This window comes from Tauraco erythrolophus, chromosome 10 (genome assembly GCF_009769465.1).
Source record: "Tauraco erythrolophus isolate bTauEry1 chromosome 10, bTauEry1.pri, whole genome shotgun sequence".
Taxonomy (NCBI): domain Eukaryota; kingdom Metazoa; phylum Chordata; class Aves; order Musophagiformes; family Musophagidae; genus Tauraco; species Tauraco erythrolophus.
This window is the reverse complement of record NC_141474.1, coordinates 8,184,422-8,200,103: the sequence shown is the minus strand read 5'-3', so window position 1 is coordinate 8,200,103 and position 15,682 is coordinate 8,184,422. Positions and strand designations below refer to the sequence as shown.

At 52.2% G+C, this 15,682-nt stretch overlaps 1 protein-coding gene across 2 annotated transcripts in view; it reads right to left on the bottom strand.

Moving 5' to 3' along the window:
* Window positions 1-8,627: 8,627 nt before the first annotated feature.
* PACS2 (phosphofurin acidic cluster sorting protein 2) overlaps window positions 8,628-15,682 on the bottom strand; it is a 79,792-nt gene continuing 72,737 nt past the window's right edge. For both annotated transcript variants that reach the window (XM_086617109.1, XM_086617110.1), the window contains 4 exons: window positions 14,785-14,920; window positions 11,198-11,424; window positions 9,854-9,967; window positions 8,628-8,861 (listed from right to left, as the gene is read on the bottom strand). In XM_086617109.1, the coding sequence (XP_086473235.1) occupies window positions 8,743-8,861; window positions 9,854-9,967; window positions 11,198-11,424; window positions 14,785-14,920 (596 nt within the window). In that variant the 3' untranslated portion in view covers window positions 8,628-8,742. The remainder of the gene's footprint in view (window positions 8,862-9,853; window positions 9,968-11,197; window positions 11,425-14,784; window positions 14,921-15,682) is intronic.

The window sequence follows — 15,682 nt, the reverse complement described above, 5'->3', positions numbered from 1 at the left end:
TGCTCACACGCACACCGCCTGCATTCGCACGCAGCCTCCACGCACAGACAGTGCCCGTTCCTGCCGACAGCCGCCGTGGCGCCTGTCCTCACGCATCGGCCCCCCTCGCACACACCCGCCACCTGCTCGCACCGCGTGACACCCCCTCTCGCACCTGTACCTACAGGCGTTCGCTGCCTGAGCCCTGTGTACGCCCCTCCATCCCGTCATGCGCACGTGGAAGTCCTGTGCCCTACACACACCTCACGCACGCTCCTGCTCCTCTTACACTATCTCCCTCGGGTCCCTGCGATGGCAAGAAGATGCCTGACATGTCCCCTCCATGCCTGTGCCACCCACTGCCCCTAAGACACTGCCATGCTGGGGCTTTCACCCCTACTCGGGTGTTAGGCTGAAAGGTGAAACATAGATGACCACCTTAGCTTTCCCAGGGTGTTACCCTTCTTCACCCACGTACTGCGCCTCTCCAGACGTCTCCTCAGCAGCCCTGCAGCAGTTATGCGGTTGTTGGAACAGTCATCGTCGCCAGATCTCTCTGCAAAACTTGCACATTGCCGCTGCCATTCCCTCTCCTACAGGAATTGACAGGCTGATGCCAAAAAATACCCTAAGAAACCATCACTCTTTGGTATAAAACGTGTTTACAGCAGGTCCCCCAGCAAGGGCTGACAAAGTACAGCAGTGCAGGGGACTGGCCATCCTCCCCGAGGACTTCTCCACAGCCAGATGGTGAAGCCCAACAAAGAGCTACACCTCCAATGGTCAGCACAGGCGGACCCAGGGCACTGCTGGCCTCTCAGGCACAAGAGGACGTCTACACCGTTCTCCTCAGCTCCATTGCAGAGCTGGAGAATCATCTTGTGTTGTCTGAGCCCAAGGTGTCAGCCTAAGACACCTCCTCATAGTCAGACAGGTCATGATGGCCAAAAAATACCTGTAACAAAACTCATTGCTGGAGTAAATCATACCCTTTTTACCAGGACTGGGCACAGCCACTGCCTGTGCTCTTGACCCTGGTTCTTGTAAAGTCCTGAAACAGCTACACAAGACTGCCCAAAACCCTGACATCTGCCAAAATACATCTATTTGAAAAAGAACAGGGCTTTTGTTGAAATTCCATTTGTGTATTAGAAAAAAAACCCAAATCTCTGACAGTCCTCAGATCCCAGTAGGGCACAAGGCTCTGCTTTCATGTTTCCAATGCATGTAAGGAGCATGGCTGAGTGAGGAAAGCACCTCAGGGGGTGAAAATCGGTCAGCCAAAAAAGTTCAATGCACTGGGGGGCACCACCGCAATATTTCCTCCTTCCCGAACCGGCCAGGGCAGCGCGTGCCGGCACAGCCGTTGGGGACACCGTGGGGTGCGAGGGCTGGCTCTCCCCAGGCTGCTTCTGCAACCATCCCGCAGAGCAGAAAATAATTTGGTAGGACACAGAAAAATTATCCAGAATAAATATTTACAAATCGCATCATGGGGCACTTGGTAGTTGCACACAAAGAAGCGGCCGGTCACGTGGCGCTGGCTGCTCTTTCCAGATGCTAAACTGTGTTTTAAACGATAGTAACAAAACCATGTCGGAACTTCCCTGCTGTTCCTCTTCCAGGTAAAGCAATAGCTGTGGCCACCACCAGGGCGTTGTGCAATGGGAGGGAGGGGAACCGGCACCCGTAGCTGCAGCCTGGTAAGGAGCGGGCTGTTGCAACGCCCCATCTCCCACCATCAAACCCCACTCCCACAGGTGCCACCAACTCCCACCTTGGCAAAGCCCAGTCCTTCCAGAGGCTTTTGGTGCATCCTGACAGAGCATCGCTTGCATTTTGACGCCTCTCACGTGGCAGCGAGGCTGCACCTCCACTGAGAAAGGTCAAGACCTGCAAAAGGAAGATGCCGGCACTCTGAGAGGCCAGTCCAAGGTTGCCTGGCAGAATTCAGCTTGTCCCAGCATACGTGGGCAAGGGAAGCTCTCTAAGCCCATTGCATGCAGCCTGGCACACCAGGGCCTTGAACCATCCTTGCTCCACCCAGCTCCAATTTCTTTCTCCTCCCTTCCAGAGGACAGGGGAGCATGCCCATGGCCCCACCATGGCTTTTGGCTTGGCGTGGAGAGCTCACTCGTGCTTCCCAGTGATGTGAGGAGCGCTCTGCTCCCCCTGCCAGCTCCCGAGCCATCCCACCACCCCAGTCCTCTCCACTTGCACCCACTTTCCTGTGCCAAGACAAGCTCCTCCATGGAGGAGCTCAAAAGGGCAAAGCTCAGGCTGCGCCTCTTCCACACCTCCTCTTCTCTTTTTGCCGAACCTGTGCAAAAAGTACACAGCCAAAACACAGCCTTCAGCCACTTGCCTCCCCTACCTGCCCCATGGTGCTCCTCATCTTGCCAGCAGCCAGGCCCTCTCCATGGCTTTTGGTGCTGTCTCTGCCCTCAAGAGTCCAGAATTTGCCCCTTCCCCAGCTACGTACCTTCCTCCTGCCTGGAATTATCCAATTCCTCACTCAGTGCCACCTGGGTGGGACTTGCGTCCTCTCCTCCAGCAAAGGGCTCAGGCCATAAACATGTCTGCAACCTGATGAGGACATGCAGAGTAGCTGGGACATCTATCGAGACCTGCATGCTCTGAGGGCAGCCTGGCCTGCTGCGGGGAGCTCCCATCATCCCCAGCTCTGTGCTCCATCAGTAGCCACCCCTCCTTCCCCCATCTTCAGCCAAGGGGAGCACAGGCTGCTTCAGCTCTGCATTCCCATTGCTGCCTCCAACATGCTGTATCCTGGGCACCATGGCCATGGGCCCATTTCCCAAAATTTCTTCACCTTTCTGCCTCAAAACAGCTGCTTAGTTCTTCTCTTTCCTTCTTCTCTCCACCTTCCCACTGCCCAGCACCAAGCCCAGGTGCTTGCCACCCCATACATCCCACTCCCTCTCCCACCACTCCCAGGAGCACACGCAGCTTCAGGCTACTGCAGCCTCACTCTTCCCCTGCTGAGCCCCTCCTCGGTACCCTGACACCAGCTGTGTCCATCCAACACAGCTCCCAGACCAGAAAAGGGCACCAGCCTGGTCCCTGCTTGCTGTGAGGACCAAGTGCTAGAGAGGGACATTGGATCCAGGAGAGCTGCAGGTGAGCAGGGCCCTCCGGGAGAGGAGACATCAGGGGCAGGGGAGAGGGCAGCAGGGCTGCAAAAGCTGCAGGAAGGCTCGGCACCAGGGAGGACGTGCCAATCCACCAGCTCTGTCCTGGAAGTGCTGCTGGGCAGCTGGATAAATAATACAAGGGATCTTCCTGCACCAGAAAGCCATGCTGCTGCCTCCTGCTGCAGACAACTGCCCTGGTCATGCCAGAGCAGCTCCTGCTGAGAGATGACTCAAGGGACGGGTGTGTGCTTTCATGTCCAGTTTTATTAGTGTTGCATTAGTACCATAAAATAGTTGACGAGGTCGAGCACGTTGCAGTTTGTTCCAAAAAAAGGCTATTTACATTTAATCTGTCTTCATAAAAAAAAAACAACCAACCTAGAACCCAAACAATACAACAATGAAACAGATGGACAACTTGGGAATCTACAAAGTGGTAACGTCCCCTCATACATTGCAGTCTGGACATGGCTGCCAGCACACAGCCCTGGCACACGCAGTACCCATACTCGCAAGGTGCTTCCCGCAGCCACGGCACATACACAGCTGGGCAGGCAATGCTCTGGCAACCCTCTGGCTAAGGGACAAAGCAGCAGTTCACTGGATGTGAACCTATACCAGTGCTCTTCCATAGGAAACCAGTGACCTGCTGCCTTCCAAGCTGGCACGTCCCCTTCTCTCCCAGTCTGTCCCAAAGCAGCTGAGTGACTCTGCAGGAACCAGCCCTGCCAGGAGCATCTTCCATGAGAACTCCTCTAAAGATGGTCCAGTAAACCTCTGGGAAACGTTGATGCTCATTTCTGGCCTTCTCCCTGCCAGATAAGCCCAGAGGGAGCGTCAGACTAAGTGCCACAACACAGCTATTTGGCGAGATTAAGACCCTCTGAATGAAGGGGACACAGGCACTGCATCCAACCTTAGCTTCAAGAAAGCTCCAGGGCCTCCAGCCCTTTACTGCTGCACGGCAGGACTGCCCTAATCCCAGCCTTCCCAATCCCTCGGCACACCAAGCAGCGGGAGAAGGCTGCCTCTTGCCAGGAATTCTTAACCTTGGAGGCACCAGGTACAATGCGCTCCACCTCGGTGCTCCAGTGCTCCCTCCAGCATGCTGCTGGTGAGAAATAGGACGGGGCCTTTGCTGCAATCATAGGTTAAGCACAGGGCAGCGTGTTTTTCAGCCAAATTTGATGATGGAAAACAAACAGGCATATCTCATCCAGCCCCAGAAACCTCCCAGCCACCTAGCCCTGCCCTCTCTACAGGATAAAGCCACAAGCATGTGCTAATTAAAGCAGCAAAACACAGAGACAGTGGCTCTCCCCAAACTCATGTCATTAAGGAGGACTCTGCAGTTACCGCTGAGATGTAAACAGTAACAACTGAACTGGGTGAAACCGCAGCGCTGAGACTGAGCAGCCGTCCAAGACGCCCACGAAGTTGCCAGCGCCGCAGGACAGCCCTGACTGAACGCTGGCAGGGCCGAGGTCCAGCCTTTGTCTCTGGGAAACCGAACCCGGAGGACCGGGAAGCACTCGAGGTGCAACGCGACGCCACAAAAACCTTCCCTCTTTCATCCGCTCACCAGCGCTGTTAAACTAGGTCAGCGTTGCGCAGCCGCGAGCCCGTTCCCAGACCTCACCTCTGAGCCAGGTGGGGCCCTTTGCCCGAGCCGCTGGAAAAGAAATGAGCTGCTTTGAGAAGCCGCAGGCAGGGGAGCAGGCAAGATGAGCTCTGCGGGGAGCCAGGGGCGAGCCGTGGGACACAAAGGGACAGCAAGGCCAGGGGACGCTGCCTCCAAAGCAGCTCCCCGCCAGAGATCAGCTCAGATGCTGCCCGCTCCAGCCCCTGCCTTTGCTGTCAGAGCACTCGGTTCCAAATCAGGCCCCATCTAATGCAGGTGGGTGAGGTAACGCCACCACGTTTCTTCACTGGAGTTGCACCTTCCTCACCAAAACTCTCAAAAGCCAAATGCAGTGGTGCTGTCTCTGCTCTAAGCCATCCTTCTGCACTCGCTGACTCACATGCCACCACCTAAGCCTGCCAGCTTGGAGCAGCTCCATGGGCACAGGCCCATGGCTGCCCCAGCAGCTCTCCCTGTCCCCAACTCAAGGATCTCTCCGGCTGGTGGGGCTTGCTCATGGCAGGGTCCCCCCTGGAAACTGTTGGGAAAGCTGGAAGGGTGAGAGACCCAAGATCAGTCACTCGTTCATGTCACCAGGTGCAAAGCCCCTTCCCGAAACAGCCTGAGCCACGTGCATGCTTTGACACTCCTTTTCCTTAAGAGACAGAAACCTGTTTCTGCTCCAGTCAGGGACAGAAACACCTGCACAAAGTGGCTCCACATGATATAAGAGAAACAAGAGAGGCACAACCCCCTGGCTGGAGCAGCACCACCAAACTCGCATGCCAGTCCTTGCCTCCAAGGCTGAGAAACACCACAGCCACCCCCTGGCACACAGCTGCCCATGGGCAGGCCCAGCCTGCTGCTGTGGGGCTCCAAGAGGACAAGGCTGAGAAGCTGGGATGTTTCCTTGCATAGAAGGGGCATTTCAGAGCAACAGCAGCTTTGCACAGGGGAGAAACCCTGTGGAGACACAAGCCCTCAGGTCTCAGGTGTACAGAGAGTTTCCCAGTGAATTTGCTTGTATAAAAGTCAGAACAAAACAGAAACCAACATGAAATGCAACGAGCAGAAGAGTTTCTCTCACACGTACACACACACACAGAATAGAGCAGGGCAAAACACATTTGATAGGCAGGATCCTGGAAATCCTGTCCTAGCTACCGTTTGTTTCTTTACAGTAGGTTGAAATACAAAGAGGAGCACAGTGATGGTTTCCCCCCTCACCCCTCAGTAAACAAAGTTATTGCAGTCGGTCAGTGCACCCCACCTCTACAGCAATAACACGCTCCGGCACCGAGAGCTGCCCAGGCTCCTGACGCTGGAACCCAGCCCAATCACTCTTGTCACACCAGTGTGAGACTCAAGGAAGAAATCACACACTGACTAATTTCCTTTAAAAAGTTCTTTTTCTGATGCAACAGCCTCAATAAAGAAAAAGAAGTGATGTGCTTATACACTACCTTCACGTTACCGCTGCTAGGCAACGCTATACAGCCCCAGCGCCATCAGCTCAGGTCAGCTGAAAACACATGAACTGATGGACACAACGACATTCGAACCAGAGCTGAGCTTCTGCCGCAGCCAAGAGCTAGCAGACGGCAGGCAGACCTGCCCGTGGGATTGCGGGCAGACAGAGTATCGCAACAAGACAATATGGCCTGCCCAGCAGTGTGCCACCGGGCATGGGACCGTGTCCTCCTCCCCTCTGTGGTTTGAAGGGAATACCCTGTCCCCGACCAAGTAGGTTGCACTTGTGCTGAGAAAAGTGTTTTATGAAACCGGAGTCAGTGAAAGCAGCTCGTGCCGTGAGCTGCGACAGGCACTGGATCCCGCAGGGAGCACGCTCTCGCCTAATAAGCCCTCACTCCTCGTCAGCAGGAGAAGACGCAACAGCACACCACCACCACCCTGCCCAAACCACCCAGGAGGTCCATGTGCAGAGCAGGACCCATCAAGCAGGGCAAAGCAGGGTCCCCAAGCCTTTAAAAACCCGAGAAGGGATCAGACCGAAAAACAAAAAAGTTCAAATCATCACTGCCCTCCAAAAGTGCCTTCTGGAAATGCTCACAGAGCCTGGCCTGCCCATGAGGGTGGGACCCACAAGGACCTCATTAAAAACTTCAGTCCCTTACCCTGAAATGCCAGAGATGTCTGTCTTCCACAGGGCAAGCACACACAGCTCCTCAAATCCCATTCACCACCAGGTCCAACTCCCTCCCAGGCATGCCTCAGGAAGCCTGGAGAGCAAAAGGTCACATCTGCAGCATCCAGAGCCACCCAGACTTGCGGCTTGTCACGATGCTCCCTTGCAAGAGCATCCCCTTGCACTGGCACCCCAAACATCCCTGGCAGCAGTAAGGCGTACAAAGTGAACACAATCACAGCCGGAGCCAAGCCAACAGTGCGAGACACCCAAAAATTTCACTCCTCCATCTCCCAGGTTGTCTTACTGCCTGAGGTGGACAGAGAACCTGGCTGGCTTCATCCTCTCATGTCCCAGTTACAGCTTCCACTGCACCTTGGGACTGAAGCCCCTAGCTAAGCCTCAACCCATAGGCAATGCTGTGCCAGGACAAAAGCACATCCTGCTGGGGAAGGGATGCAACCCATAGAGACATGCCCATGGGGAGGAAGACTCAGAAAGCAGCAGGAAAGGCCAACGATCACCTACAGAGCAGCCCATGGGAGGCTGCCTACCCCCAGCACCCTTTGGTTTTGTCTCTCAGCCCCTATGAGGTCCTGGGTGGTTCAAAGGCATGGCGAAAACGCGCTCCCACAGCGTCCCTGAAGCCAGGTGGTCTGCACCCAGCTTGGGCAGGTGCATGAGGGAGGTGGGAGCAGGCTCAGGGAGCACAGTGCGGTCAGGGCAGGACAAAGGCAGCAGATAAAGCAGCCCATGCTACCTCACGTGCGCGGTTCGACAGATGGACGGGAAGGCAGCTGGACATGCAGAGCGCCTGGCTGGCTCCCAGTCCAGCCACTACAGTGATGTATCACTTCACAGACAACGGCTCATTTTCCTGGGTTTGTTTTTTTGGCAACTTAATATTCTTTTCCTCTTATCTTTTGTTTTTATTTTTTTTTTTTTTAGAAAGCATTAAAAAAAATCCGCAGCTATTAAAAAAAAATCCTTTCCCTTTAGAGGCCGGACGAGGTTTTATTGACTGGTAAATAACTGGTGTGAGTATGTAAATAGCAGCGACCCCACTGACGCGGCGTCCCCCAGCAGCACAGCCAGCTGCAGGGATATCGTGACTGGCTCCATTCGGTCGTTGTCACAGACCTAGGACACTGGAGTTTCCTGACACCTAGTGTTTCCCTAATTCCTGTTCCTGCTCAAGCCTCCTCAGGCATTGCTTCAGCACAAACCCCTGCCCGTCCCCATGGCGGACTCCACACTCTGAAGGGGATCTCCTCTCCAGACCTCCCTAGCTACACAAGTGGTTTGTTTTTCAAACCGAACGGTTGAACTCCCTCCAGACTCACTGATCTCTCGTCCTTTGACAGCAGGATGACAGACTGGCCATCTTTTTTCTCCTAGAAACACAGAGGGAGGGGGCCAAACGCACCGTAACGCGCACGATCTTCCACAAAGTCCGTTTGAGCTGATCCACGGCTCCCCCAGCCCACTCACACCAATGAGGTCTCAGGTTAATAAGCAGTGCAGTTATTCAGCGATCTGCTCATAAGTGGTAGGTGTTCTTGGGCAGGTTGCCTGCTCCTGCCAACTCCCCCACAACTTCATGTTGTCAGCACATCTATATTTAAGACTATGTTGGGTTTTTTTTGCCTTTGTTTAAAGGGGTTTCCTTCCCTTGTAGTAAACTTAAGAGTTAATAGAAAAAAGTAATTCAAAAGTAATCCAAGCACATCTGTAATTAATTCTGCAGGAGAGGGCAGAGCGACGCGAGTCAGAGTTGGCACGCAATTCCTGGCTCCTGGTGTGCAGTCCCCGGGATGGACAGAAGGTCCCTCCGCTGAGCACAGCTAGAAGTTAGACTTGGAGTGTCCAAATATGCAGATGGGAAAGTGCTTGACATGAGAGGACCACTGTGCTGCCAGCTGAAAGAACTTGACGTCGTTCCACTCCACCCCGTCGATCAGGACTGCAGGGGAGGGTAAAAAGAGAGGAAAGTTAGAAAATACCGAGTGGAAGCGGCCGGCCTGAAGCAGCGTTGTCAGAAACGTCCCTGCAGTCGGCAGAGGGAGGCCTGGCCATGCTCTGCGCTCAGGGTACGTGCTGCTCTGTCTGGCTACCCCGCTGCTGTCACTGCCCACAGCTCCATGCACCACGGAGAAAGGCTCGAGAGCAGACCGGGTTTAGGGAGAACAGCTCGGACTGTTGTTCCAGCATTGCTCACGGACACTGGAGCTCCCCAGACTGCTGTTTTCAGTGTCACCTGATCTGATTTCTTGAATTTCCTGAACACACAACACTTTTGTTTTTGGGCAAATGCACTCTTGCAGAGATGAACATCACTATCTCCTCACCAGCACTCTTTACCAGGAGATCTGCATCTCCTGAAGAGGTGACACGTGTTCTGTGACCACTCTTCACACTGAGCAGTCTCACACCGACTGGGCCAGGCTAAGGAGGTGACCTAAGCAGAGCCCCCTGGTGTTCGCAGCAGTGGGGATTATCAACTGAATATGCTACGGGATATTTTTGATACTAGATGCACAGCTCCACTGACAGCCACTTTAGGTCTGTCTCCAAGATGCATATACAGCTTCTGCTGTGGCGTGCCTTTGCGCCTAGAGCCGCAGCCACGCTCTCGCCACTCTCCGCCATCACGTACACCAGATGTGCAAGAGAAACAGAGAATGACAAGGAGGGGAAGGGAGCTCAGCCCAGCCCTTGTCCTCATCCAGGGCACTGATTCAGAGGAGTTCCTAAGTAAGTAAGGATTTTCTCACACCCCAGACCTATTAAAGCATTCCCCTGTGCTAGACACATACATTCAAGCCCATTCCCCAGGAACACCTCCATTATGTTGGCTCCAGGGCATGAGACAGGACACCAGGTCAGCCCTTTGCCTGGAGGAAAATACTAGCAGCTGAGCCTTGCACCAGAGCCGATGGGATGCGCTGCACTTACCCCGCAGCATGTTCTGCTGATGTTTCGCTGTGCAAATCAACCTGCTGATTCCTTCAATACACTGGCTCTTTGACTCAACCTCCTTGTCTTTTGTTTTCTTGGGCAAAAACATCACTGGAAGAAAACCAAACCAGCACACAATGAATCTCTGCCACTCACAGGAGCTGCACAAGACTTGTTTGGGTTTTTGGATTGAAATATTCATATGTGAAAATTCTAACTCTGATTTTTAACTCCTAAACTCATCCCTCTTTGGCAGAAGTTTGACTGTGTCAGTGCTTACCACCATCATCTATGCACATGGATGTTTTCCCAGGCCCATGGGCAGGAAGGACAGCTACTGGCAGTGGAATATAAGTGCAGAATTGCCTTGCTGCTTTCTTGAAAACACTTACTTCTCTGCAGACCTGTTCTCAATTTCTAATGCTTCCCATTACCAAGGCCAGGAGAAAATACAGAATTACTGACAACACTTAAAACGCCTTTTCTGTTTGTTCGTTTGGAGAAAATAAACTCAAAGCTATGACTTTAAGAGCAGAAGATTAAACAAGATAAAAGCTAAAACGAGATTTTGAGCTGAGAGTATTTCTCTTCTACTTTTGTCCCACAAAGCACTCTGGAAGAACATAAGAGCTCCTGTAGAAGAGATTACACTGCTGCAACCCTGCTCTAAGTGACACCTGTTATATGTACATGCACACTAGCAATGGCTTGGCACATCTGGCTGGTGCATTTGTCTGGCTGTGACGGTGGTATTTTAACATGAGGACACCACATCGAATCCAGCAAAACATCTGCTGGGGCTGCTGCCATATGCTGCAACATGATGGGATGCACACATATCCTGCCTCTTTCTGCACCTCTGTCACATGGCAGAGAAAAGACCAGAGCATGGAGCTGTACAGGCTGCAGGATCTGCCCTGACTCTGGTGGCTGAGGCACAAGCTGCCTCTTACCTAATACAACACCCCAAAGCAGCACCAGCAGGCTCAAGAGGAACAGAGGGAAGCCGTTCAGAGCAGCGTACCTTCTGGCTTTCTGCACAGCCACCCACAAACATTCTTGCTCTGTCCCCACCTTTGTTCTTTTGGGCTATACCACCTCAGCCGCTCAGCTGCACGCGTGAACACATTCCCTTTTTAAAGCACAAAGAGGAGCCACCCTTTCAAACTATCATCTTATGAAGTCACTTCTCATCTACAGACAGACTAGGATTTTGGGGATAAAAATATGACTGAAGTGCTGTAATGCACGACTGACAAGTCAGGCAGCCCTGGAGTGGCAGAACAGGGAGAGCAACATTACATTCTTGGCCTTTGGCAACAGTAGATGTGTCCACCTTACCTTTCTTGTTCTTCTCTTTTGTCACGACGGTCATGGACATCGTTGGAGTGGTGGCAATCTCACCGCTGGCAGGTAACCTGCTGACCTGGAGGGACCGGAAAGTGCATTTCAGTGTGTTTTTGGTAGTGAAGGGGTCCTTCTTCTCTGGGTCTCTCTTTCTGTCCATGGGTGGAGCTGCAATCCAGTAATCCACCTGCAGGCCCATCAACTCAGCACCGAGGCTCTGGCTGGAAAGCAAGAGAAGAAGGTAATTTCTGTGCAGCCCGCAGCAGAGTTCTCCCATCTGTGTTTTTTCAGAGCGGCTGCCAGCCCTGACCAAATGGTCAGAGGACAAGCGCCTAGCTCTTCAGGAAACCAGGCAGCAATGTTTCGTAGCAAGACCTGAGAATCACAAAAGCAGAAGAAGGCATCGCTCAGTGATGCAGCCTGGGTCACGGTACATGGTGGCTTCGGCTTGGCAGCACAGAATTGCAATGAGTTAAGACAAGCTGACCTGCTGCGCAGCCACAGGGATGAGCAGTGAGAAAGGGAGCAGACAAGTAGCTTCCGAATGCGATGTTGAGTTCAGTGACCCAGTCAGCAACAACCCCTGAGGTGGCCCAGATTGCTTCCAGTCGCTGAGTGGGAAGAGAAGCTGTAAGCACCTTGCTGCTGCCTCCTGCGCACTGATGAGTGAATGACTCTCACCAGGTGCAGCACTGTCAAAATCATCTCTGAACTGGGGTGAACACAAAGAACTGGTTGGTCTCTGAACATGAGGCACTCGGTTCCGAGCCTCCCTGACTTCCTTCCTTCCATCTCCTATGTTCATGAGCTCTTCCTGTCACCAGCTGCTTCCCTTCTTGTTCAGATGCCTCACCAGGTCACACCGGTTCCTGTAACGGAGTTGGCATGGGGCGATCTGCTCCATATTCCTGCTGCGGGCTGGGGAATTCCAGTGCTGGGAAAATGCTCTGCCAGTCCTGTGATGTTTGCTAAACAATGGCAGATTTCAGGACATGATCTGCTGTTGAAAACTCCCGTGCGTTGTGTGGTAACAGACATGTGTCACCAAAACACACTGCTAGCCTTTCTCGAGCCAGAAAAAGGGAAGACGAGCAGCCTGGGAATTTCCACGACTTGCCTGCGCCTGCCTCTCACTAGTTAACCCTCAGAGGAGCTGGGGTTTGTCAGTCAGCAGACCCATGGTTGACGACCTCTACTTCTTCCTACACAATTGTAGAGTCTTGAATAATATGCAAGCACTAGACAAAAAACTAACTTACCTACCAGTCTTCCCCCTGTTTGAGAAATGGCAATTGTCAAGGAAGATGAATCTGTCATCTTGAATTAAATATGCATCCCTCTACACTGCCTGTGTAACATGAAAAACTCTCATGGTAAGACAAGGACAGCCCATCGTTAAGGTCCTCTCAGCAAATAATTTCCTCTTTGTCATTTATTCAGTTGAAGCCAGATCACAAAGCAGAGTTTATCTTGGATCACCAAAACTAGCTTTTAGTTTCTCAGGGCAATTTCAGAAGTGAGATTGTTTAAGGATAGTGTTTTGGAGATGCAGCTTTTGATTTTGAGGCTCCTTTGCATCACATTTCTCATCTCAGTTGTAAAGACAAAGCATCTTAAGGTTCGCTATGGCCAAGTAGGCTTTTCCATTCCATCCTCAGTTAAATACATAGTTTTCATGTTTGGGTCACCCTCCATCCCCTGCCTGTGCTGTGACATACAGATCAGTGGAGATGGAACAACATTGAACCTAAACTTCTTTGTTTCTTGATAATTTTGCAACACAGAATGAAACCAAAAAGTACTGGATTCCTGGAGCTGGGGTGCCAACTTCCAATGTACCACCTCCACAGCTCACACCTTCAATAGCCTATGCTCTTGAGGACATGGGTTCCCAAACCACTTCCACCTTTGGAAAGCCCACACAGAGCTCACACATGAGAAGCCAGCTCTGCTCTCTAGAGCCTGCACAAGCCTCAGCTCTCTCCACTGCCAGCCAGCTGCTGCTGGGACCAGCCTGGGGCAGACAGGACTCTCCTGCCACCAAACTACAGGGGGCCAATGGGAGGTACTTGGGGAACTGGGCCCCCTGGCACAGGCTAACGGCCATTAACACCTTCCAGTGCTGGGCACCTGCTAAACCGGGACTTCCACATTTCCATTTCCTCTTGTTAAAAGGGAACTCTCAAGCCAGTTTAAGAAGTAGGAGGTTAAAGGTGCCTACAGGGCTCTCTAGGGTAGACAGGAAATGTCCCCATTCTGTCTCCAACAGGGACAGTGGGAGATGCTGCTTAGGGAGAGCATGTGAGCCCAGTCTTTAATTGCAAAACATCTCCTTGGACTTCTCCGGCCTGGCAATCACAGGATTAGGCATGTTAGAGGGGACACTCCTGACTCATCCTTTAGTATCCATTAACAGATCTGCTGTCCATGAATTTGCCTAACCCCTCTTTGATCTGCTGATCCTGCTGCCACAGAAGTAGCAGACATGGTCCCAACATGCCTTTCCTGCTGTATGCAGACATCCCTCCCTTTCTCCCTTTTAATTGTCCTCTTGTCAGTGTCACTGTGTGCCCCAGGTCTTGTACTGCAGGTTTGGTGAATGACAGTTCAATATTCAACAAATCCACCACCACTGCGATTTTGAAAACTTGAGTGGCTTACCTCTGCCCCCTCCTCCCCCAAACTGCACAGTCCAAGCGCTTCTAGTCTCCCCTCACAAGGCTGCTGCTCTGTCCCCTTGATCGTGCTGCCTGCGCTGAATCCCTGAATCCTGAACTTCACCACGTGCTTCTCGGTACCAGAACTGCACACAAAGCATTAGGCAGCTACACCAACGGCAACAAAATGAGAGTCCCAGCCACGGCAATTCTTTACTGGCAGTTTTCTAGTGGTTTCCTCCCTTCAGCCCTAAAAATTACAGCTAAGCCAGAGCTTCATGTGGCCTATAGGTGCTGTCTCCTTGCTGTTCTAATAGGCTTTCAGGCACATGCATGAATGGAAACTGCAGTTCTGCTACACCACCTTACAACTGTCAGCTCTCCCCTCCCAGAGAAAAAGCCTGCTCCTTCTACAGAGTCACTCTGACTTTACAGTCATTTGGTCCTTAAAAATATATTGTAAGAATCACGAAGGATTAGGCTAGCACCTATGTGTATGAGGGTCAGAATTTTCTTTGGCTACATATCTTCCCAAGAGAATCTAGTCTCAAAGCGAAAATACCAGCAGACAGAAAACACAAGCCTTCCCCACCAGGCTGCCACAATGGCTCATCAGAATCAGGGTTTCTGCCAGACTATCAGAAACAAGGCTGCTCCTTCTAGTTCATATGTGTCTGCCCGTGAGAAGTGCAGCCTTCCCATCGGGTGCAAGACCCTCTCTGCCCTTCCCAGCCCCTTGTCAGTCAGCAAGGACACAGTCACTCCAGAGGCTAAAGAGGTGAAGGGGAAAAGTGACAACTTCAAGTGTTTGCTAAGGAGGAAGAAGGCAGAGCTATGGGTTTTCCTTTAGAAGAGCTATCCTCTCTCACATGTATGTCAGATAAGACAGACAAGGGAGCTGTAAGGAGACAAAACATGCTTTACCTTGAGGACGAGAAGCTGCCTGTAACAGATGGTGAGGAAGGTGGTGTAGGGGAGGCTTCTTTCACAGCAGGAGACACAGAAGGTGGGGTAGAAGAAAGGACACTGGAGCTTGACGGAGCAGCATCATCGGAGTCACCTTGCAGAAAAGAAGTTGAACTGTTTGTCTGGGTTCGTCTCACAGCCCAGCACACGCACGCTGGGATAGCTCAGTCTCTTTGCCCGCGCTCCTGCTGCACAGGCTTCGTTCAGACTCAATCCAGAGATCAGCTGGCTCATCAGTTCTGACTGCTTCCACACTTAAACCATGGGACTTTCTACGTTTGAGTAAGACGCAGGCACAGACTCCTCTGGGCACCCCCCAGGCATCTGCTCTCCTAGAGTTTGCTCCCAGCTAATTTTGAGCCTCCTGTACAGTCAGAGCCCAGCCTGCTGATCTCTACTGGGGAATCTCCCTCCACAACCACTGCAGGGCAGCACCATCCCAAGACTCTTGGAGAATCCAGCACCTCTGGGCTGATCGCAGGTATGTCCCCATTCCCTCTGCTTCCACCCTGCAAAACCAAGGCATCATTCCCTTCATCTTGGCCCTTTAGGACAGTGGAAGCACTGTAGCAGCAAGAAGCGACCCACAGAAGAGCTGCCTCCACACACAAACTCATGTGTAACCCAGACCACACGAATCTGGGTTTAATAGTAAAGCAATATAAGAAACAATTCCAACAGATGAGGAAAAAGACACTCCTGACTAGTAGCGCATATGAAGGAGGAGAAAACAAGTTCACACTGATAAAACAGCACTACCCCATGTCCACATGAGTAAGCACGCAATATCGTGTAAATCAGCTTTGCACTCCTCCATTAAAAAAACTGGGTCTAAATTTGTTGCCAGATGGGCAAA